The sequence below is a fragment of the Bombus vosnesenskii genome, unplaced genomic scaffold (assembly GCF_011952255.1).
Source record: "Bombus vosnesenskii isolate JDL3184/JDL3185 unplaced genomic scaffold, Bvos_JDL3184-5_v1.1 scf7180000013272, whole genome shotgun sequence".
Taxonomy (NCBI): Eukaryota; Metazoa; Arthropoda; class Insecta; order Hymenoptera; family Apidae; genus Bombus; species Bombus vosnesenskii.
This window is the reverse complement of record NW_022882930.1, coordinates 4,965,067-4,987,964: the sequence shown is the minus strand read 5'-3', so window position 1 is coordinate 4,987,964 and position 22,898 is coordinate 4,965,067. Positions and strand designations below refer to the sequence as shown.

Here is a 22,898-nt window from a genome sequence, read left to right as displayed (position 1 = left end):
AACGCAATACTTCCTCGTGTTTATATTGAAAACCTATATCTAAAAGCAACATTATTTTCCTACAAGTACAATGGTTTTTTCTCATACTCAACTTTCATATAGTTTAGAAATTCTCTATGTAATATCGCGAAATTTAAGATAATCATATACATACATATTTTCATACTCTCATCGTTAGTTCCCATAGATCACGGTTTCGTATATCAGAGAGTCAGACATATCTACATATTATAGTCATTTGGATAAAGTACGTCTAGTTTATTTCATAATTTATTTACAAAAAGTCTTAGTAAATTACACTTACAGGCATCTCCACTCGAACTAAAGTAAATAATTTAAGAACTACACGTATTTAGATATCTATAGAGTAGGATACTTTGGGGTCAGGGAGAAGCTGGGATTAGGGAAAGTGTTCTGTTTTAATGTGTTTACCTCATCATCGTTATTCTTCTTCTATTCTCCTTTTTTCCTCCTTTCTCCTCACCTGTTTATTCCTCAAACAAAGTCAAATCTAAATCGTTTTCATTTTTCTCGTTTTTGTTTTCTTTTATTTTACACATGCTACCCTTATGAGAACCGAAACACCGTTCATTTTTATGTATGAAATCCGTTTCTACGAAATGAGAAAAGGAAGTACCGACATAGAAGGTGTGCGACGATGAAATCGAATGTAAGTTGTCGTTCATTTCGGCGGACATTAAAAATGAGAATGGTTTTTTCTCGTTTTTTTCTTTCCGTTACATTAGATAAATGTATATGCAAGAACCGTCGAAATATGTGCAAAAAGCTGACAATGGGGGGAATAGTACTTGTTAGTTTTTCTCTCTGTTTACAATAACATGCGCTTTGAAAAGCATAAAAGTTTCATGATTATAAATACGTCCCATCGGAATCACTTGAATGGCACGATCGAGAGCATAGATCCGAAAATTCTATGTTTCTTACCCTTTTCCGGATATATTTCGTTTCGGTACATTATTGAAAACTTTCTCTCTCCGTCTCCCTCCCTCCCTCTATCATTCGCTCCCTTTCACTCACTTTCAGTCTTACACTTCGTATCTTTTTCTTTTTTCCCAAAATGTTATTATTACTACAATATTGTTTCTCTTCGATTCCTTCCTTTATCACTTAGTACGTGTTGAAATTTGATCACAACGGCATTTAATTATACGTACGTTTATCCCAAAAAAGAAAAAAGAAACAGAAAAACCGCATAAATATTGTTTCTTCAAAGAATTTTCCTCTACTTTGCAAAGTAAAAAAGTGCAAAAAAAAAAAAACAAAATAGAATGAATTAGAAATAAAAAATAAAACAAAGCACTCAAAAAAAAAAGGAAAAAATAATGTGTGAAATACTATCTCGATAATTTCCATCAGAGTGGGATAGCATTCTCTGTAAGGTACGTAAATATGTTAAGCTGCCACTTGTCTATCGTTTAATATTTTGCTCTCGATCTTTATCCGTTCTTTTTATGTGTAAGCTTATATATATACATATAATTATTATATATATAGTTATACATATAAATATATATAATTATATATATTTGTATATATGTACATATACAATGTGTATACAGCAATTTTTTTGTTTTGACAGACACTATTCCCCACCCCTTTTTCTACCAGCACCCCCATCCTTCGTGCATACAACCAAAACATTCATTCGCGCTCTTACCATCATTATACAACATACAAACTTTTCCTTGATGCATACGGGGATCACAAGCACGCGAAGAGATGTATGAAATCGCGCGCGTGCAATCTATTCCTTTTTCGACTTTTTTCTTGCTGTCGTACTTTACATGCACACGTATTCAAAAGACGAATCGATTTAAGTTGTCTCGTCTCCATCTATACTTTTTTAATTTCTTATTTGTTCTTTCCCTTTGTTTCTTTTTTCATCCTTTTTATCGACTCATATACACACGCATACATAGGTCGTCATCCATGTCTCATTCAAACAATAGTCCTCTCTCTCTCTTTTTCCTAACAGCAAAATGATCGCACGCTATTTTTCAACACTTCTCTCAACTTCTTTTTTTATTTTTATTTTTTTTGTGTTTTGTCTCTCTTCTATCATTCGTGCTTTCCCTCATTCTTTCACAAACTAACTCTCATTTACATTCATTCGTTAATCGGTCTTTCTTTACTCATGCTCTCGCCCTCTCAGTCCTTCACTTTCTCTCTTTTCTAGCAATGTCTTTCTTCAGTTCTAGTTTTGCCTGTGCTTCTAAAGTCGAGACTCTCGGTGGCCTGCTTTTCTCTCATATTTTCTTTTTTGTCTGCAAGGGAGACCACCGTGGGCGTTCGCGCCGAGTTGCATCATTTTTTATTATTTCATTTTTTCCTTTGTGTAATCATCATCACACGGCGCGGCGCAATTCGAAATAAGATTCAATGGAAGTGTGTGTTATCTACAAAATATCTTAATTACTCGCTAATTACAGCACAAAACATGCAAATATAAAAATTTGCATTATGTTATCGTTAATATTTATATATATAATCGTCACCCGATATTATCGCTTCACATCGCACCATTTTAGGTTCGTCAAAACAGATTTCTTTTTTTGTTAGTTTCAATCGTCTCATTTTTTCTTTTTATATATATATTATTATGCTGCTAAACGTTTGTTTCATTTCTCTCATCTTTCTAACATCTTTGTTTCATTTTTTTTCTTTTTTACTCCCTCCCTGTCGTCCCTCTATCACTACACCCCATTTAATATCTCCACGAGTTCTCTCATTATTTCCGTTTCTCGGATTTTTTCTGTTCACAGTTTAGTCCTTCTTCTCGCGAAATTTTCTTTCTTCTTCATTAACTATGAAATATCTTACACTATCGATATTATCCCAATTCATCAAGTAGGAAAGGTATACTCGACGTGCGTTGACGCAAATATCGTCGCAGTATACCTTAACTCACTAACACCGATAATTAACTTTCTTACTCCTCTGGTTTTTTTGTTATTCGATATAAAACTACAACCACATGGCGTTATATATTATATCGACACTTTGTTCCTTCTCTACACACTCTATATCCCGCATTTCCTTTCTTTTCGTCGCTGTTCTCTCTATATAATTCTTCATTTCACTCGCACTCCATTTAACTACCTTTCTAACAAATTTTCGCTCTCTATCTCGCTCTCATATTCCCTAAAATGAATAGCAGCAACAGCAGCTTTTTTTTTCTACAAGCTGTCTCTTTCTTCGTGTCTTTTGTTTGGAAACAAAAACTGATCATCATCATCACTTTTTGCACAAAAGGGGCTAAACAAACAAACACCCGCGGATCAACCAAGAACAAAAATGAAGAAAAATATACCATCCATTAGTAAAAGAAAGTTACGTGCCCCTGGAACACTGGAACAATACACGAGCAACGATTGCGGCCACTTGCTGATCTAAAATTTGACTCATCACCAAGGCGAGTAATCGTGATTCGTGCTGTAATAACAGAGTTCTGTTATCAGGATGCCTGGCGAGGTTCAGCAGCGTACCAGCAGCACGTCGCAGCATGTCCAAACTGGTGCCCATTGACTCAGGATTATCACGTAGTGCAGCCAATCCATGTTGATTTGCAACCCCCAATGCACTTGATTCTGCCTGTTCGATAAACGCCACCAATAGGGCCACGCAGGGTGTCTGCAAAGCGATGGTACGAGCCACACCACTGTCTGCTGCAGATAGAAAGTGAAGCAAGTTCACGCCGAACTCGCGCAACACTTGCTCTTCACTTCGGCAGAGTAACCTGGTCAATACCGAGCAAAGTCTCTGAAGTCTTGAGTATGGGGGTGTAGCAACTACTAGATCCACGTTGCATTCCGTCACGCAAAGCTTGCACAAAGCCTCCAGTGCTAGTCGTTGCGGTGATAAAGAAGAATTCGGGCCAACAGTGGGGAAAGGATCTTGTCCATGAGCAGCAGGGCACACCGCCCAATGCAGAAGACCATCCAACACCGGTCGAGATATTTCTTCCGGGTGTTGACTTAGATCCATGTGACCGGCTATGTTTGCTGCCATAACCAGCACGTTTTCTCTGATGTGATGCAAAAAATCCCACCACCATTCGCTCTCTCCTTGTAAGCTGCTGCAAGAGTCTGCGAAATCTGCGTCCTCCTCGCGATCGTAGTTTCGTGTCTTCTGCGTCCTTACCGGATGTTCGTGATGCAGTAACAATAACTTACCAAGAAGACTCAGAAACGTTACATTCTTGGCGAACTCAGCCTCGTTGCCCGGGATAAATGTGAGATTCCTTAGAATTGTGGACAAACAGACGCAACGTCGAGCCAGGTTGTCTTGCGTCTCTGTAACAAGGTACAAACTTGCTTCGTCCCTCGAGTAACTCTCGTCCTCGTAGTCACTTATTCGTCTTCTTTTTAACGTGCCAGCTGGATCTTTTATATTTAATCTTGGTCCCTCCTTATTATCATCTTTCATTACTGATTCTTGTTCCTCGTTCTCCACTTTGATCTCAATTTTCTCCACCTCGGCGTTACTTGTCATGTCGTTCAAACCGTTTTGTGTAGGTACAGCCTCCTCTTCGGGTTTCGGTATATCTGCAAAGTGTTCGCCCATATTGTTATTCACCTTTGTCTCGGTGTCACATTCTTTCTTGAACCCGTCGTTCTTTTTCTCAAATAGTTCTCTCGTAAGATCATTCATCTCAACCGGTTCTTTCTTAATCCTCGACAAAACATCACTCAAAGTTTTTGTCTTCTTCTTCTTGTCTAGCTGTTTCTTCTCATTCGTTTCTTTTGGTTTCTCCCCGGGTTCAGCTGTCTTTTGAGAGAACTCTGATGCTTCGAGTGTACCAGAATCTGCTTTGGTTTCGTCTTTCATGTCTGTACACTCTACTTCCTTCTGCAACAAAGGCGGTTTCTCGTCTCGAAGGAGGCGGGCAAATGGTACTGATCCTATTTCAGATTGAAAACACGTCACTATGTACTTAGTGGTATTATTATCGACTTGCCAGGGTTCAGTTTCTGATTCACAGTCTTGATGATCCCAAGACCTCCTTGTGTCTAGAACAAACAAATCGTCGTCCCTTGGAACGATTTTTACTGGACGACCACGTCTCGACAAAAACGTGTAATTTGCTGATGAAAGTAATTTCGTTCGATCTTCAGGGTCAATGGGACGTGTTACGGCACCGAGATCGACCTCCGGACCATCTGCTGATTGATTCCAATTTCGATCATCTTCGTTTACTGGTGATTCGAACATATCGGACAAAGAACGTGAGAAATGTTCCAACAAAACATCCAACAGCCCAGGTAAGTGTGCCAGCCCGAAATAACTTACCTGTAGAATTCATTTAGTATTTAAGTTTATCCATTATTGTGTATGAAAATATTAAAATATATCAAATGAAACTTACAGAAGAGTCATCGAATAGTAAGATATTTAATACGTCAAGAGCCCAACAGCTTTCGGCTAATAAGCCTGACCTCAGGGCCATCATAATACGCCAAGCCTCTATCGGTGCTACATCGGCACGTGTAAGTTTCCGCCGTTTATACAGAAGTGGTGTCATCGCTTCTACACTATCAGGAGGGAATGTCATTTCTCTTTTCGATGTTGGTTGCTGGCTAATCATGGGATTTATACCAAGCTGATTCTGTGAACCAATATCGATTTATGAACAAAGGACATACAACAAAAATAAAAAATACTGATTAATGCAACAACAGCAGAAAATAAAAAATGATTAAAAAAATAAGACTAGATGACTAAAAAGGTTCGAAATTTAATTGAAATAAACATACTAGCTATAAAATAAATTACCTGATGATTTCCAGGTGTAGGATAAAGAGGGGACGGTTGATTCGTGTAACGATGATCCCATGGTGGAGGAGCGTGAGCTATAGCATTCAATGTCGGCTGAGGTGTGGTTCTATTTGGTTGCTGACTACCCCACTGTTGACTATTAGGAAGTACTGACGAAGGAGTAGAAGAAGCAGACTGTGGTGTTTGCTGTTGCGGTTGTGGTTGTTGTTGCTGTACCTGGGGTTGTGGTGGTTGAGATGGATACTGAACTCTATTATTTCCACTATTACTATTGTACTGATTAGTTGTATTTGGCCATCCTGTAAATAAGGATATCTCGTGTAACGTGTTTATTCGTGTATTTTATTGCGCTTAGCCATCGTATCGATATTAAAATACATTTACCTGGGTAGGCTGGCCGTTGCTGATTATATTGCGGATACTGTTGGTCTTTGGCAAAATCTGGGTGACGTCTAGGTGGATTTGGACCTGGCGGTGGCGGTGGCATATTCTTATTTGCACTCGCACCACCTGAGTATATCTGTGTTCCTCCAGGAGCTCCATATCCACCCTTTAATATTGACCATAACATTTAATTCGATTTATAATAATAATAATAAAAAATATTTATTATAATATACTATAGTAAAATGAAAATTAAAAATAAAAATGTAAGAACAAGAATAGGAAATAGAACATATAATATCACCTGTTCTGGTCGATAATAATCTTGAGGGCAAGAATAAGATGAAGCAGCAGAAGGCTGTGAAGGTGAAGAAGGTTGGCTCGTTGCCGTTTGTTGCGGTACAGTAGGTGGATGTGCTTGAGGCGCAGATGGATAGCTATTACTTCTTGCATTAGGTGGTGTACCCGCCGAATAATTTGCTGGCTGTTGACTACTACTATATCTATTGTATATATCTTGTCCGCTAGCATTGTTCGGCGGCATATTTCCTCCAGGGTATCCTCTGTAAGAGTCCTGAAAGTTATACTCCATTCTTTTGTTAAATAAATGGTTCAAAATGAGTTTAATCTCTAACCTATCAACATCTGGTACATAAGGTGAATAATGTGATCGCGGTGAGTAAGGTTGATTAAATTCTCCCTGTTGTGACAGCGTGTTTGCTTGCGACCGGTTGTACTGATCTTGGGGGTAGTTTTGGTAGGAACCTGTATTCTGGTAACTGCCTTGTTGTATGCCTGTTTGAATGTAAAATCAGATTGTTTCAAAAGTATATCAAGAAAAAGATTCGAATAACGTTATTACAAATAACAACAAAGAGAAGATAGTAAGGCAAAATGTCGTGTGAGAATATTGAAAGTAAACATAAAATAAATAAGTTTAGTTGTATGTTGTGAAAGGAGACAAGGGTGAGAGAAGTACCTGAGGCTCGTAGCGGACCAGGGTGGGGCGTTGCGTTCGACTTGCGAAAAAGGCGTCCCACGCCGTCGTCGAACGGATTCGTGCTATTCTGCCCGCCCTGGTTCAAACCACCTACCAGAACATATTCTCTCAACCGCAATTCCTTTCACATGCTTGGTAAAGTGTTTATTATATCGAACACTTTTCCAAATCGTTCATTATCGAGATTTTATATATTCAATATAAAATGTTTCAACATAGCGAAATTGAAAAATAGAAAAAAATTTCTTACCTTGATGTGGAGAAGGTGCACTACTCTGACTAGGTGGTCTCGGAGGAGGAGGTGTATACTCTGACGAGGGTCCTCCGGGTGTACCACCGGTATAACCACTCTGATAACTTCCATAACCATCCATGGAAGCATTACTTGATCCAGCAGCAGGGAAGGAATCTTGTGAATTGGAAGATCCTAAAGATACGAAGTTAATGTTAAATTAATGAAAAATAAAAAAACAGTCTTTAATATTATCAGTTTTTAATATTATCAACAGTTACCTGGTGAGGGTACGGAGGCAGTTCCCTTTGATGGTTTCTTTTTTGAACCAGCTTCAACTTGATTTATGATAGGCTGAGGATCAACACCTCCACGGTCGAAATGACATTCATACGCTAACAAATGCTTGGTATAGTGTTTCCTTAGTGTGTATGCTGCACTACTACTTGCACCAATGCCCAATAATCCAGCTATATCTTTCCACGTTTTATTTTTGGTCACCTATAGAAAATTAAAGTCAATTTTTTCATCAGTTTGCCCGATTTTTTGTTTTAGCAGAGAATCCAAACAGACAAAAATCTGCATCTTGATAACGCAAAGTAAAAACAAAAAAATACATGGAAAAAATATTACGGCGGCTAATCTAAAAAGAAATCAAGTAACGCGATCTTTCTTTCTGTATATACAAATACCTCGATTCCTGATCATGCAAGTATGAAAAATGAAACGAATAGACAAGAGTACAATCGAAACGAATTACCGTTATTACATCGATATTAAAAGTTTATTCTTCGCTGAATATTAGAATAATTCCATATAGCACCAAGGTTTGTAGATCAGGGCGTTTTCCATACGCGTCGAACGACTACTTTAAGAAAAGACGAGTTAAGCTTCTTTTTTCTTCATAATTTTATAAACAGTATACAAGAAAAGAAAAAATACTATGTAGCAAAAAATATAATATAAATCATGCACACTTCAGCGCACACAGAAACAAAGCATATTTTACAATTGTATATGTCAAATATATAAACAGATACTGTCGGTGTAATTGAAAATGCCAACAACAGAAACAAAAACTCGGAAAGCTTTGGCTGAGTCATTGATGTTTTTTTCTTTTGGCATATATCAAAACGTGTATACACAATATTGAAACGAACAAAAATATAAAACACATAGAATTATGAAAAAAACTACTATAAAGACACCGAGGGCTAGATGGAACTACACTGCACCTTGCATACCTCCATGAAGCCCCCCCTCTCTTTCACGTAGAGGTATAGCCGAAATAGGTCGAGGGGGTTCTTGGAGATGGTAGGACAGCTAGTAATAGGTGTTCTTCGTTCTTCCATGAAGTTAACTAATTTATCCAACCATGTTCTTCGTTCCATTGTATCATCCATTTCATACAGCTTTGCTAAACTGTCTGGTTTCTGGAATTATCATTATGAAACCTGTTAACTTCCTCTGAACTGAATGATTATCATGATTTTTCTTGAACACTTCGATGTACTATTCTTTCTAAAGGTACTTGTTAATTTACAATGTCATTTAATTGCTTATAATAATTAACAATTATATATTTTTGAGTAAAATAAGTGATGACACAAGTGATAGGTCTTTCATGCAAAAAGTACTGTTTTATAAAAACACTATTTGAAATGATAGTAAAATAAAAAAAGAGATAGCATGCAATTACATAAAGCAAAATAATGTAATGTTTCCAAAATATTAAAAGATGTAGGGAATAAGCAGAGGCTACAACTTTCTTAGGACATGTCATTTCTTGTTATCCAAAAATTTATATTTTTGCTTAGTTAGTATTGGAGATTATGATGTAAATACGCGTCTGTACGAAATATAACTGTTGTATAACAACTTTTGGTAAATACACACTGCTTGATAATGAAAATAAAACAATAGTACATGAATATTTTTATAAAAATATAACATTAAAATAGAGAAAGTTCAAATAATTACATTTACTAAGCAAATATCAAGATGTCTAGATCAAACAAAGTACAAAACATTCAGTGTGTATAGTATGTTGTGCAACAGTATGATAAATACTTATAGTGAATAAACAGTAACCTTAGGTCTGTACGGGTCTTGAGGCACATGACTGTTAAATACCTGTAAAATATATAAAATATTGAAAAGTCAAAGAAAACCATAGCATAAAAACACATTATCCCTGATCATATATCATTCTTAAAATTTTCATGTAAAAACATTAAAACATGCAATATAAAGATACAGATATACATACGAAAGTAGTAACCATTATGTCAGATTCTTAAGAATCATATAACGAAACGAAATACATACAGGACTAGCAGGAGTACGTGGCCAACCAGGACTGTTCATATCAGGATATTCTTCATGTATCGAGTTAATACTCGCAGCACCAGGTGATGGAACTGTACTCTGTGGTGTAGTTGGATGGCTATGATATCCTCCCATCATATCCTTCCGTACCTTTGGTGGAAATGTTGGATCTTCTCCAGAAGCTATATTAAAATAAAATTATGCATTTTTCACAAATAAGATGAATGTTAAGAATTTTTAACATTTTGTACTAACCAGCTGATGCGTTTGACAACGTCGACTGTTGAGAACCTTCATCTAAGGATGTACCATCAGGACCAGTTGTTATTACAGATGTGACAGTGCCACTTGAAGTGGAAGTAACATTTATAACTGATGTACCTATATGATCAACCAGTAGTTTTAATCTTCCATCTGTTAAGTGAATTACCCAACACGAAATACACGGTAAATGAAAAATGGATATACCTGAAGCAGTGGTAGTTATGCCACTATCATTAGAAGTTTCAGTAGTAAGATCTGCAGAACTATGGCTAGTTGGTGTTGGTGTTGAAGCGGGATGTGAATTGGGTGTAGTACTTGGTGGAGGCATTGGACTTCCTTCGTGATTGAGAGGTGGTGTAGCCGCAGGAGTATGCAAATGTGGTACAGCTGAGCTGGTTGGTGGTGGCTGACTACTAACGTGATTAGGGGATGGAGGTGGAGGACCCATTGAACTTGCTGGTGGACCCATATTACCAATCACGGCTACTCCAGGGGCACCTGGTGGTACCATACCTGTTGTACCACTACCTCCATAAACCTGAGGTGGTCCTGGACTAGGTGGCATCCCTGGTGGTACACTATTAAATCCCATTTTATGCTGCAAAAGGGGTAGTGTGTTGATTTTGTGTAAATAATATAAAATTCTTACTTTCTTAAAAAATACACTTGACTTACTGTATATGGAGGATATTGCACCAAATTATTGGGCCTATTAGAAGCTTGATACTGATTGTTGGGTGGTGGTTGTGAATTAGCTGGTGATGGATATCCCTGTGGAAATTGTACATGTGGACGGGGAGGTGGATAGGGACCTTGCCCATGATAACCCCCAGGCTGACCTGCAGCCGTTCCACCAGCTGCATATCCCATACCACCACCCATTGGGTTTATTCCGCCAAGGCTTGTAGAACCAGGTCCTGGTTGAACAACACCAGGACCAGTGTTATTCATTTTATAACTATGCATGTGTGGCGAAGGACCCAATGGCTGCTGGTATGCTCCTAAAAGCATAAGTTTATATGTTATATTTTATATATACACACACGCACACACACGTATAAAAGACAAAGTATATACAAAAGTTTTACATCTTTCATTTACCTTGAGTTGTCATAGGAGAGTGACTCATTCGTGCTGGTCCACTACCATCTGACTGGCTACTTGACGGGCGTGGAGGCATCTGAACGTTTTGTTGACCTACAAAAAGCAAAAGTACAAAATTTTATTCAAAAAACTAAGGAATTAATTAAAGTAATACTTCAGTAAAATATGAACCGGAAATATACAAACCAACAGCAGGGGACATCGAGCGAGAACCTGTAGATCCAGTAGGAGAAGGGGTTGGTCTCATCCCCTGTGAATTTGGTGTTCCAGGACAAGCAGGTCCATTCGAACTATCGTTACTATTTTGTCCAGATAATTCCTAAAATATAAAACATAAAGAAACATCTTAGAAAATTCTTACATTCAAACAATGCTTCCACAAAAGTATCAAATATAATTAAAACAAGATAATAATACATCTAATGCTTAAAACTCTATTTAATCTTTGAACTTAATTACAAAACTTTAGAAATATCAGATGAATATAGTAGTTAATATCATCTATATAAAATGATTAAAATAATTATAATACAGAGAAAACCATAAACAGAATTATGTAAATAGAAGTTATTCCTGAATATAATTGCAACTTTTTAAACAATTTACTTCATTTTATATTTCATTAGCTTCAGCACGAAAGCTGTGTTAGCAAGATTATAAATAAAGAAGTAAATAAATATATACACACACAACACACATAGGTATACACACACAAATAAAGGTAAAATAAAAAATCCACTTCTTAGAACGCAACATTTACGTTCCTTTTATATACGTTGTATACTTTCTTTGTTGTCACATTTTAACCATAAGAAAATTAGGAAATGCACTCTACACACGCGGCCACTCGCCACTAATCGTACGATGCAACATAACACGTCATACACACGCGCATGTTTCAACGATATTTTATATATACGTACATAACATACGTCGTATACAGTTGGCATGTATGTGGAAGAGCGCGCGCGCCTATGTATGTGTGTGCGTAACACCTCGCACAGATCGTCACTATGATACATTGAAAGAGCGCGCGGGTGCATTAGAAGAGAGAGAAGAGTAGGGAAGGGAATTGAAGAGAGGTCGGAGTGAGAGATGAGGAGAAAAAGAGAAAGACAGACCGAATATAAGTATAAGAGAAAGAATTACGCGAGTGAGACAGATGGAGACACATAGAGAGAAAGAGAAAGAGAAAAGTACATCGTTACACCTACCAAGCAGTGGACAGTTCATCCGTACAGAAGACGATTAGAGACTTCCTCGGATGTATCACGGAACGTATAGTATATACTGTGTCGGACACAAGGACTTTCGGCATGACGCGAGAATCGAAGGAGAGGCGTTACCCCGCGCACTACGACAAAACCCACCATAGACCTCGTATGTTCCCCGTACGATTTTCACATGTTTTACGGGAATCTCGTGTAACAACGACACACTACGTTCAATCATGTGTAAATGAAGATAGTCGGTGGTTTGATATAAAACCACGCGAGAACGGGCATAATTTCTCGTCTGTCGACTAAGGAACTGCTGTTGGTTCACCGTGTACTTCGTTCGACCATCGCATGTTGTGTCAATAAGTCTCTCTTACAGAGTGTTTCGTATCGTTAGGGTACAACCCTTCGATATCGAATTCTAAATTGGCAAACAGTACGATCGTGAAGGCCGCGTATTTAACAGGTTAGAATCGGACAGTTGATCGTCTACGTACGTGTACGTGGCCGGGAGTAACTAAAAACGTGATTCTTTTTATCGAGTGTTCCGTGACTTCGGTTTACAGATTTCGCGTCTAGCTGCTCGTTGGAGGGCGTTCTTTCGTGGCGCGGCAAGCGTTCGGCAACCATCGGTTATTTCCGTAACTCCTCGGCGAAGAGTACCCGTGTGCTCCAAAAACCCCGAGAGAGTACGCGAGAAAGAAAACGTATAAAGTCAAACTACACGAGAAACAAACGCTTTTTCCAACTAAATAAATTCTATGCAAATCCAATCAATTATAATAATATTAAAAAATCTTTGTTCTCATTAAAATATTTTTATATGTTTTAGGTTATATCAACTCAATACGCGTTAATAATTGTATCCTTTAAATGACTTAATTATTGCAATTTAAACAACCATTGTTGAAACTTGGCTTTCGAGAATTTAGTTCTGTCTACATTATTTTTATACATTTAATACGCATATTCAATATGATTACGATTTTAATTAATACAAACTATACGTTTAATCTTATAAAATAAAAAGAAATAATGAATGATAATATTAACGATATTATGTAATAATATTTTTATCCGTCGATGCCATAACATCGCGAGGGAATAAGTTAAACGATGATAATCCTCAACCAAAATTCAACCGATTTTTAAAACAGCATAGAAAACATGATCGATCTACTGAATTTAATCTAATAAAATTAGTAAATAACAAAATTTGTTCCAACATCGATTTTTCAGTAAATAAACGAGATTTTACACTTATCGAATAGAGAAATAAAGTTATATGTAAACAGAGAGTTCTATTTAATACCGTTTAAAAGAAACTATATTGGACGTTTAAAATATATTCGCCGGTTTTCAGTCGCGTCATGGGAATACGAGAAGTTCGATAGCATGTCGCAGAGTGACAGTTGCATGATCTAACGAACCGAATATAGCTGAACGATATAAAACGTCAGAAGTGGTGGGGAGAACTACCTCAGATACACAGCCCCCCCCCTCCCCCGCCAGCGATTCGAGCGAATCACACACTCGCTCTCGCTTGCTTCTCCTATACTCAGGTAACCTGTGTAACACTCATGCTTCTCCCACTAGACCGCTCATCTATATTGAAAGAAGTGAGAGACCCGATATAGGACAAAGAGGGATATACGTGTTTGCACATACATGCGAGAGTATATGTTTGAAAAGGGATAGCGAGACGAACACAGTGGGAAAGAACAAGCGAGCGAGAGAGAGAAGGAAGGAAAGAGGAAGAGGGAGAAGGCGGGAAGGGGAAGTCACTAATATCTGGGGCTCCAGCGGCCGCGCAACTCGCGCCCTAATCGAACTCTACAAGTCGCTTATTCTCCATCCCCACTTTCCACACCCTGCCCCTCCTACAGATAGGCAACCCATACTCGAGAGGTCTCCCTTTCGCTCACTCATGCTTGCTCTTTTCACGAGAGAAGTATTGAAGTACTCCCGTCCACTGTATCCAAGATCAAATGGCACTTTATGCAACGTGAAATTAGAATTCACTTTGCAATGCCAGTTATCGTGACCGACCACGTAAGAGCCACTGATGCTTTTATTGTTAAACCGTTCGTTTTTAAACGTGGCCCAAGTCGAGAACCAATCGTAACACAAACATGAAATAACAATAACACGTGCACACACGTGCATCCATGCGCGCATGTGCTTTCTAATTAAGATCAAAATAAATCACCGTCCGACGCTTCAATCGCGAAACATGAAAACGTTTTATTGAGAATTTCGCACCTTTCTGCTTTTCTTCTGGGTTATTTGAATATTTTTAAAAGAGAATCTTATATGATACGTTATGGTTATTGATAACCTTGGATAATTTTGAAACACATTATCAAGGTACTTTTTTGAGTATATATATATATATATATTATTGTTGCGAAATTTAATTGTACTCACCCCTGAATCTATTCCTTGAGTATTTGGTGTTGTTGATCGTTGCTGTAAGTTATGGAAACTCTGTAAACAGAAATAGAATTTATTATAAATCACATATCCATACATACAACTAAAAATATACTGATGAAAAAGTTCATTTTCTTACTTTCAACTGTTTACCTTGATACTTTGCAATTTTTTAAAAGAATTTAGATGCAAATAAGATACTTTTTTGCTAATACATTAAGACAAAGGACAAACTTTGATATTCTTGTTTACATGTACAGCCAATAGAAATTCTTATATTATTACATCATATTATTACATCAAAAATACAAAAAGGGTTTTGTTATTTGTATAACTTACTTGAGATTGGCTAGTTGACTGTGGTTGTGGAGATGCAGAAGGTGGTGGTGCTGGGGATTGAGAAAGAGCACGCTGTGGTGATTGGCTGGAAGGATTGGTCTGATTGGCTGAAGGTGGTGGTGGATTTGGTGGTCCACCTTGATTCCAACCTCTCTGTTCTGTGTATAAACTGGAAGGATGGCTAGTTTGCGTAGTATATGAGTTTAGCTAAAAAAATATAAAAAGTTAATTAATAAGAGTAACTATTTTATTGAATAAACTTTGTAATCATTATTATAAATACCTGATGGTGGCTGTATGGTGCATGAGGTCTTGTAGGAGAAGAATAACGTTGTGTATATTGTTGATATGGCATAGGAGTTGGGGAACTTGGTCCTCCAGGCCCTGCATGCAATCTTGGTGACCCCTATGTATTTTATAATATATTTAATTAGTCAATTATTAAAACAAGAATTAATAATACATTTTATAAAGAATAAGGTGTACATAAATTATTACAAATGACAATTTATAGCTACAAAAGTAACGAAAACATAAAATGTACTTTGTATACAGTTATAGATAGATGTAGGTTGTTATACTTACCGTCTGTGGAGGACGTTGGCCAGGTTGTGGATAAACTGGAGGGACAACTGGGGGTCGTTGGATGGGCCATGGTTGTTGATAAGGCTCTGGCCCCATTCCAGGATAATTTCCATGAAAACGGTGAACAGGCGTAGATGCTTGGAGTAACTGATTTAACGTTGGTGTTGGACCGGTGGCTTGCGATATACTTTGCCCCGATAAAAACCTTGGTTGACCCGGAAAACTGGTTGGCGTAGCCCCTACATATGCCAATCGTGATTCAATCTTGGAAGCTGCATAATGCTCTTCCATTTCGACCCGATGAACTCTTTCACTTTCATGTATTAAGTGTTTACCATGATAATCCAACTGTTTCCCTGGAAAGTCTCCATGCTTTCCCATGTACTCTGGTACCTGCTTCGCTGGATAATCGGTCAATGATTTGGAGGGAAATTCGTTTGATTTGTTAGTATACTCCTCCGGATAATCGCGTATTACGTTCGACGTGAACGGATGTCCGGGATGGTTTGGATGCCCGGGCGTATCGAGAGGCTCTTGTTTGCCGATAGATTCTTGAGGAGCTTGTCCAGCCTCCCTTGGTGATTTGACTTCACCGGCAGTGTGTCCACCAATGTCCTCGCGGTATTGACTCATCTCGAAACCCGTGTCCCCGCCGCGATTCACATATTTAAGCAGCTGGGCCGCGCCCCGGGACACTTTATCACCCGGCTCTGGATCCAGCTGCTGCTTCGTATTAACACTTGCACTATTCCCACCTACTTGCGGACGTTTCTGTGCACATTTCACGGACTCGTTCAGCTTCACATCGTTTTGTTGGCTCTCGGCTTGCGTCGCAGCCATGTTCTCTCCTCACGGAGCCATCGTCGTCTCATAAACTGGCCAATCGCGGGACCTCGTGTGTCTCGCGTACTATGTACTCGAAATCGAAATCCTATTCCGTTGAATATCTCCTATCGTACTCAACTCTTTCCACCACATCCTCAGTCAGACTAGCGAAGACTAAACACCGAACTAACAATTTTTGCTTCCTGCCGTTTTCAAAGTAGAAGGAACCAAAAAAAAACTCATACACGAACGTCAAAAGCAGCGTCGCATGTATTACGCCATCTTGCGGCTATACCGTCAATCATTCGCGGCCGTTTCAACTCTCATTTACAATCGGCGACTCTTCTCGAGACCTGGTGGTCGCTTCGTTCGACGATTTCTTTCTAACCAATTTACGCCTCTATACTTCTATTGAAAATTCACCTCCACTTACATACACCAAAATATCGAATGAAATTGCGCTCGTATTTAATTCTTATACTTATGTATCAAATGTTCATTTATATTTAATAAATAACTTCTATTCATATCCAAATATTTCAACAGATATTAATTGTTCAAATTGCTAAATAAGATTACTATCTTACTGCGTGCTTATACCTACATTTAAAAAAAAGTCGCAATAGCAAAAAATATTAGGATGTAGTAAACAGAGAATAAACGAGTAATGTCTTTGCGTAATATTGCACACTTATTTTTTTATCAATTCTCTTACTGAAATTTATAACAAGAAAGATAAAAATCAGTCATAAATAGTCATAATACAATTACCTGTTTTTATTCTGTTTCTATATAAAAGATATTTACTTTGACGCAAGCGCATAGAATAATATACTATACGTGAGGAATTTAGATGCGGTTGTCTTTCGCTGGTTTATTCATTCTTAATTTTGTGTATTAAAAACCAAATTTTTCGATTTCCAATTTTTCGAAACCAAGATTTTCGTCTTCTTTAATTGTAATTCGTTCAAGTTTTAACACTCAAATAATTCAACAATAATTATCCGACAAGAAACGTATTTGGTACCATATTACTTTTTGTTACTAATCTGTATTAAAAATTGATTTCAAGGATAAAAATATCAATTAAAATTATTTAATTATATTTCCACAAATTAAAAGTAATTAAGTGTTCTTCACTTTTACAACAATTATAACGATTTTAACTCTTCCGTACTTTTAAAAAAATGAAGATTGTTAAAATTATTAAAAAAGTTTATGTGAAACAGTTTCAATAAAAAATATTCAAAAAATGAACTCGACAAGTAAAGTGTATTTGTACAAATATTACGTGTGCAAGTGACAAATAAGTAATAGTAATGGCGCTATTGTAGCTTATTACGGATGATAAGCATTACATAGTGTAATGTTAATTAAAAAAAAAGTTAAGCCAATATGAATGATAGAAATTCCGATAAGAGTAATATCGTAAATGTAAAATGTAAATCGATTAATAGCATTTGATTATATTAGTATTAAAAATTATGTGTGTATTCTTATCGCATACATGTGTCGCTATGTACATACGTCTACGTGGTATTTCAATCCTACGTGGCAATATTCATCAGTAATGATTGTTTTCTGCCTGTGCTCGTATCGATATGTAGGCATGAGGTATACCTTTCATTAATATTCTTTTCACCTCTACGAAAAAAAATGTATTTGTGTATAATAAATACTTTGCAAACGCATAATTAAATTTTTAGTACATTTTATTTTCAATTACACTTTTATACATTTTATTATATTATTAGTCAATTAGTGAATAAAGATATATTACAAATACAGTTTTTTTTAATCAAATTGGATATATTTCATTTAAATATTTATCTTCATACATAATTCTGAATCTGTATACAATTAAAGAATATATACATTTTTAATCTTCATTTCTAATATCTTTTCAGAATAAAATCTGCTTCCAAATGTGTTTTACTATGAACACATTTTAATTAGGATTATTGATGAGTGATGCAACGTAAAAGAAAGAAGCTAGGAACAATGAGAGCTGTAATACTTGTTGGTGGCTATGGAACCAGATTGAGACCTCTTACATTAAGTCGGCCAAAACCATTGGTTGAATTTGCTAATAAACCAATGCTTCTACATCAAATAGAAGCTCTGGTATGTAGTGATATCTCTGTGATACTTTAACTTTTTATAAATTGATTGCAAAATTACATTTAGGTAGCAACAAATGTGACAGAGGTAATACTAGCAGTCTCTTATCGTGCAGAAGAGATGGAAAGAGATTTGAGCGAAGAAGTTAAAAAGTTAGGGGTACATTTGATCTTTTCACATGAACCAGAACCACTTGGCACTGCAGGCCCTCTCGCACTGGTACATGATCTGTTATGTGCAGGAGATGAGCCATTCTTTGTTTTAAATTCTGATATCATTTGTGATTTTCCATTTATGCAACTTTTGGAGTTTCATAAAAATCATGGTAGAGAGGGTACCATAATCGTAACTAAAGTAGAAGAACCATCAAAATATGGTGTAGTAGTCTATGAAGATGATGGAAAAATAGAAAGCTTTGTAGAAAAGCCGCAGGAATTTATTTCTAATAAAATTAATGCAGGTATTATACTTTTAACACTGAATTCAGATATATTAGTTTCTGAATGTTTGGTGGTATTAATTACTGTAATTTTATAGGCATGTACATTTTTAATCCAAGTGTCTTAAAAAGAATAGAATTGAAACCTACAAGTATAGAAAAAGAAATTTTTCCACATATGGCTCGGGACGGAGAATTATATGCAATGGAACTAACAGGATTTTGGATGGATGTTGGACAACCAAAAGATTTTCTCAAAGGAATGAGCATGTACCTGACATCTCTAAGACAAAAATCTCCAGAAAAATTATATTCTGGTCCAGGAGTAGTGGGAAATGTGTTAATAGATGAAACAGCAAAGATTGGGAAAGATTGTAGGATAGGACCAAATGTTACAATTGGCCCTGGTGTTATTTTATCTGATGGCTGTTGCATTAAAAGAAGCACTATTCTTAAAGCAGCTGTAATAAAAGAGCACGCATGGTTGGATGGGTAAATGTTAAAGCAATTTATAATGTATATAGATAGTGTATTTGTGCGTGCTTATAATGCAAAGTGATGTCATCGTAGGTGCATTGTTGGCTGGAGAAGCGTTGTCGGACGTTGGGTGCGAATGGAAGGTACTACAGTACTTGGTGAAGATGTAATTGTTAAGGATGAATTATATATCAATGGGGGTCAAGTTTTACCTCACAAGAACATTTCCAGTTCTGTACCGGAACCACAAATAATCATGTGACCAAGAACAGTACTTTAAAAATACACACTGAGTATAATGAACGACCAAACTACGAAACATTTTATAAATAAAATTTTTACTAGCTTTTTTAATTACATATAAATTGATGTTTAGTATATATTTGTTTGTATCGTTTTTTATATTTACAATTTAAATGAGCTTTACCGGTAGTCCTCGTACTACTATTGCGGCCGCGGTCATATATTGAGAACAGATGTCTTTAGATTTTGCTATTGCTCTTAACATTTCAGATTCTGTAGACACATTTTGGGAGCTTTTACGATTTTTTAGAAATTCTAATTATCAAAAATTAAGAAAAAAATAAATTATAAAATCATAAACTTAAAAAATAAAAAGATTAACAAGATACTTTATAATTTTTTATACTAACTTAGTGTACCCGCACACCACATATTAATATCAACATCAGCCCATGGTCTATTTAATGGAGATGGAATCCAATTACTAATGAAATTCGTTGTCATTTTATCAGTATCAGCGTCCGTAACTTCCCACAACATACCGAGCACACAAGGGCTAACAATATAATATAAAATACCAAGTAATACATAAATAACTAAAGTTATAAAAAAATTTATTTTTACCTGCTAGCTATTAAATACTGATTTGGGATTCCATATGGTGGGTAACGTCCTCCTACTGTAAGTAATTTTACACTACTACAACCAAATAATAAAACAATTGATCTTACTCTGAGTCTTTCTATGCGTTCTCCTGGCAAGTATTGTATTCCATTGCCATGACCATTATACCTATGAAAAATAATAAATTATGAAAGTTAAAAAGATAAGATAATATTTAAAATAAACATTACATTAATATATCACGGTTAACTAGTGCATCTTCAAAAATTCCTTCTTGTGGCTCAACATTATACCAACTTTTCCAATCTGGTAACCAATATTCAATGAACAACCTCATGCGTTTTTCCATTTTAGTCAAGTTACCAGAAGGATTGACTATACATGTACCCATATCATTTTTTGTATAAATTATTTTACAGCCATTCTCCATTGTGCTTTCATGCTCTTTAAATAAAGCATATGCAATGTGCAGTGATGGAAAACGAGTAACAGGATGACATTTTAAAATTTCCATAGATTCAAAAGGTATATAATCCATATGCTGTAAAATGTTATATAACATTACCAAATCACGAACTTTATTTTACATTTTACAATGGGCATGCTTCAAACTTACTTCATCAATGACTAAAATTAATGTTTTCCTAATTGCATTTTTTAATTCTTCTATACAAGGTAGTTTCCCAAATATGGACAGTATTATGTTATCTGCCAACTTATTATAATCAGGAAGTACATATTTTACCGCACGTGCTATTTCTTCTCTTGTGAGAAAGCATGCTGATAATGCTACTTTTCTTAACAACCACTTAGATCTTTCTGTTATCTTTTTTCTATAATGCATAATACAATTAAATACACGTATGTCAAAAAATTGTTTAATTATTAATTTATTCTTTACTTACGAATTTTTATTATCAGATATTAGTTTGTCAATCATTTGTACAGTAGCTGCTACTATGTCAGGTTTATTTATTGGATCTGCTATAAATAAGATTCTCCACTCTCGTAACCATGTATACTCTAATGCTTGGATAGCAGTCTACATATAAGTAGGCACAGATATACACATATATATAGAGAAAAGTTATTAAATTTACCAAAATTATGTTTATTATATAAATACCTTCATACTTATATTTTGCCTTTCTCTCATTTTCCAATATAATTCATTATTCGCATAAGTAGCTTCTAATTCTGACCTATTATTAGAAAGTAATTTCTGAATTTCATAACAGATATCATACGAAGAATCTAACTTTGGTTTTGGTAATGTTATACAGAAGGGTTCTGTTTCTTTGGTCCCTGTTGGCAATATGGTAATATGCATTTCATGCATTGCATGTGGTTTAGTTCTATTATGTTTAAATATATCTCCTGGAGACCTATACTGTCCAGTGACTTGAATCATATACCATTCTATATAAAAAAGAAAGATTTATAACAGCTTTAATACGTTCAATAATATTTAAATATTTTATTTTCTTACCTTTGGGCAGATCAAAAAGTTTTGCCTTTAACTTATCAACTCTATTTGTGTCATTTATATTAAATCCAACATAAGAAGCTTTAAGTCCAGAAGATTGTTGTGTATTTAAGATTGATTCACGCATTTCTGTTTTCACACTTCTATGCAATATTTGTTGACGAAGTATCACTGCATGTGACTCAATTAAATGAAATATAGCTTCAAACTCATTACCAATCTACAAACAGTATTTATAAATTTATCAAAAAATACTTAATTCTATATTGTTTATGTGACTTTGTTAAATTGTTAATCAATAATTACTTAATTTTTATTTTATTATTATTGAATAATTATATTCATTCTATTCATAATTATAAATAAAATCAATATAATACCTTTAAATAACAAAGTGCCAACATTTTGTTGAGATTTGCATATTCGACACTTCCTATGTTACATTGTACCTCTGTGAATAATTTTTCGATATTCCTTTTTACATCTTCTATGAAATTAGTTTCTTTAATATCCGATGTTTTTTCACACTTGTCATCATTTAAATGACATTCGTGTAAAATTTGAAAAATTTCGTCCATGTTAATACACATAAACCACTTTAAACATGATAATTTCTTTATCTTTTAGCGCTTTGTGGCATTAGTTGTACGTTTTAACTGTTATTTCAAACGATTCAAATTCAAATGTGACTAACGACGAGAATACCAACTTATATGTATGCATATATATACGTATACATATTAGGTTAGGGAAAAATAATAATAGAGTATCAATTATTTATAATTTTTATGTACTCTTTTTCAAAATAATTTTACATTTTGGACTCCCATTCTATATATTTAAGAAAATATATGTATTTCTGTTTAAATAAAATATTTCATGTTCCAAAGGATCCGAAATAAACATAAATATACATAAGCAAGACATATCAGCAAGATTCAGATATTAAATGACATTTGAAAAGCCATAATTTGTGTAATATATATAAATTTTATTTATAA

At 35.6% G+C, this 22,898-nt stretch overlaps 3 protein-coding genes across 8 annotated transcripts; 1 reads left to right on the top strand and 2 right to left on the bottom strand.

Annotated features, from left to right (window-relative positions):
• Window positions 1-7: 7 nt before the first annotated feature.
• On the bottom strand, window positions 8-16,799 carry LOC117231273 (trithorax group protein osa). 6 transcript variants are annotated; one of them, XR_004492934.1, is made up of 22 exons: window positions 15,683-16,522; window positions 15,381-15,503; window positions 15,098-15,304; window positions 14,753-14,812; window positions 11,295-11,427; window positions 11,106-11,201; window positions 10,680-11,005; window positions 10,209-10,602; window positions 9,996-10,121; window positions 9,741-9,922; window positions 9,504-9,545; window positions 8,648-8,845; window positions 7,694-7,913; window positions 7,431-7,607; window positions 7,160-7,270; window positions 6,816-6,975; window positions 6,485-6,743; window positions 6,181-6,346; window positions 5,794-6,095; window positions 5,387-5,626; window positions 2,517-5,310; window positions 8-2,417 (listed from the first exon to the last, which is right to left on the bottom strand). XR_004492934.1 is itself a non-coding variant. In XM_033489568.1 (22 exons), exons 1-22 carry the CDS (start codon window positions 16,520-16,522, stop codon window positions 3,352-3,354), a joined length of 6,225 nt encoding a protein of 2,074 aa, XP_033345459.1. In that variant the 5' UTR covers window positions 16,523-16,799; the 3' UTR covers window positions 8-3,351. The 6 variants fall into 6 exon arrangements, 5 of the variants coding, with proteins under 5 accessions (XP_033345459.1, XP_033345457.1, XP_033345458.1 ...); XM_033489568.1 differs by having other exon boundaries at window positions 8-5,310; window positions 15,683-15,921; window positions 16,018-16,799; XM_033489566.1 differs by having other exon boundaries at window positions 8-5,310; window positions 15,683-16,799.
• Window positions 16,800-17,708: 909 nt separating this feature from the next.
• LOC117231277 (mannose-1-phosphate guanyltransferase beta) lies at window positions 17,709-20,128 on the top strand. The gene is made up of 5 exons (XM_033489579.1): window positions 17,709-18,121; window positions 18,415-18,631; window positions 18,695-19,088; window positions 19,166-19,559; window positions 19,638-20,128. Exons 2-5 carry the CDS (start codon window positions 18,479-18,481, stop codon window positions 19,804-19,806), a joined length of 1,110 nt encoding a protein of 369 aa, XP_033345470.1. The 5' UTR covers window positions 17,709-18,121; window positions 18,415-18,478; the 3' UTR covers window positions 19,807-20,128.
• LOC117231276 (separin) lies at window positions 19,866-22,603 on the bottom strand. The gene is made up of 9 exons (XM_033489578.1): window positions 22,278-22,603; window positions 21,901-22,117; window positions 21,538-21,830; window positions 21,317-21,453; window positions 21,028-21,244; window positions 20,642-20,952; window positions 20,412-20,579; window positions 20,198-20,343; window positions 19,866-20,102 (listed from the first exon to the last, which is right to left on the bottom strand). Exons 1-9 carry the CDS (start codon window positions 22,485-22,487, stop codon window positions 19,957-19,959), a joined length of 1,845 nt encoding a protein of 614 aa, XP_033345469.1. The 5' UTR covers window positions 22,488-22,603; the 3' UTR covers window positions 19,866-19,956.
• Window positions 22,604-22,898: the final 295 nt, after the last annotated feature.

What these genes read in the sequence shown, in the direction of transcription:
- LOC117231273 (XM_033489566.1), bottom strand. Translation starts at nt 16,522, where the DNA reads ATGGCTGCGACGCAAGCCGAGAGCCAACAAAACGATGTGAAGCTGAAC. An exon ending in TGCAATATCCTCCATATACA is followed by an intron (nt 10,603 to 10,679) that starts GTAAGTCAAGTG and finishes CCCCTTTTGCAG; the next exon opens with CATAAAATGGGATTTAATAG. An exon ending in TACTATTCGATGACTCTTCT is followed by an intron (nt 5,311 to 5,386) that starts GTAAGTTTCATT and finishes TGAATTCTACAG; the next exon opens with GTAAGTTATTTCGGGCTGGC.
- LOC117231277 (XM_033489579.1), top strand. Translation starts at nt 18,479, where the DNA reads ATGCAACGTAAAAGAAAGAAGCTAGGAACAATGAGAGCTGTAATACTT. An exon ending in TTCTAATAAAATTAATGCAG is followed by an intron (nt 19,089 to 19,165) that starts GTATTATACTTT and finishes GTAATTTTATAG; the next exon opens with GCATGTACATTTTTAATCCA. An exon ending in GAGCACGCATGGTTGGATGG is followed by an intron (nt 19,560 to 19,637) that starts GTAAATGTTAAA and finishes ATGTCATCGTAG; the next exon opens with GTGCATTGTTGGCTGGAGAA.
- LOC117231276 (XM_033489578.1), bottom strand. Translation starts at nt 22,487, where the DNA reads ATGTGTATTAACATGGACGAAATTTTTCAAATTTTACACGAATGTCAT. An exon ending in GGCAAAATATAAGTATGAAG is followed by an intron (nt 21,454 to 21,537) that starts GTATTTATATAA and finishes ACTTATATGTAG; the next exon opens with ACTGCTATCCAAGCATTAGA. An exon ending in CAGTATTTAATAGCTAGCAG is followed by an intron (nt 20,344 to 20,411) that starts GTAAAAATAAAT and finishes TTATATTGTTAG; the next exon opens with CCCTTGTGTGCTCGGTATGT.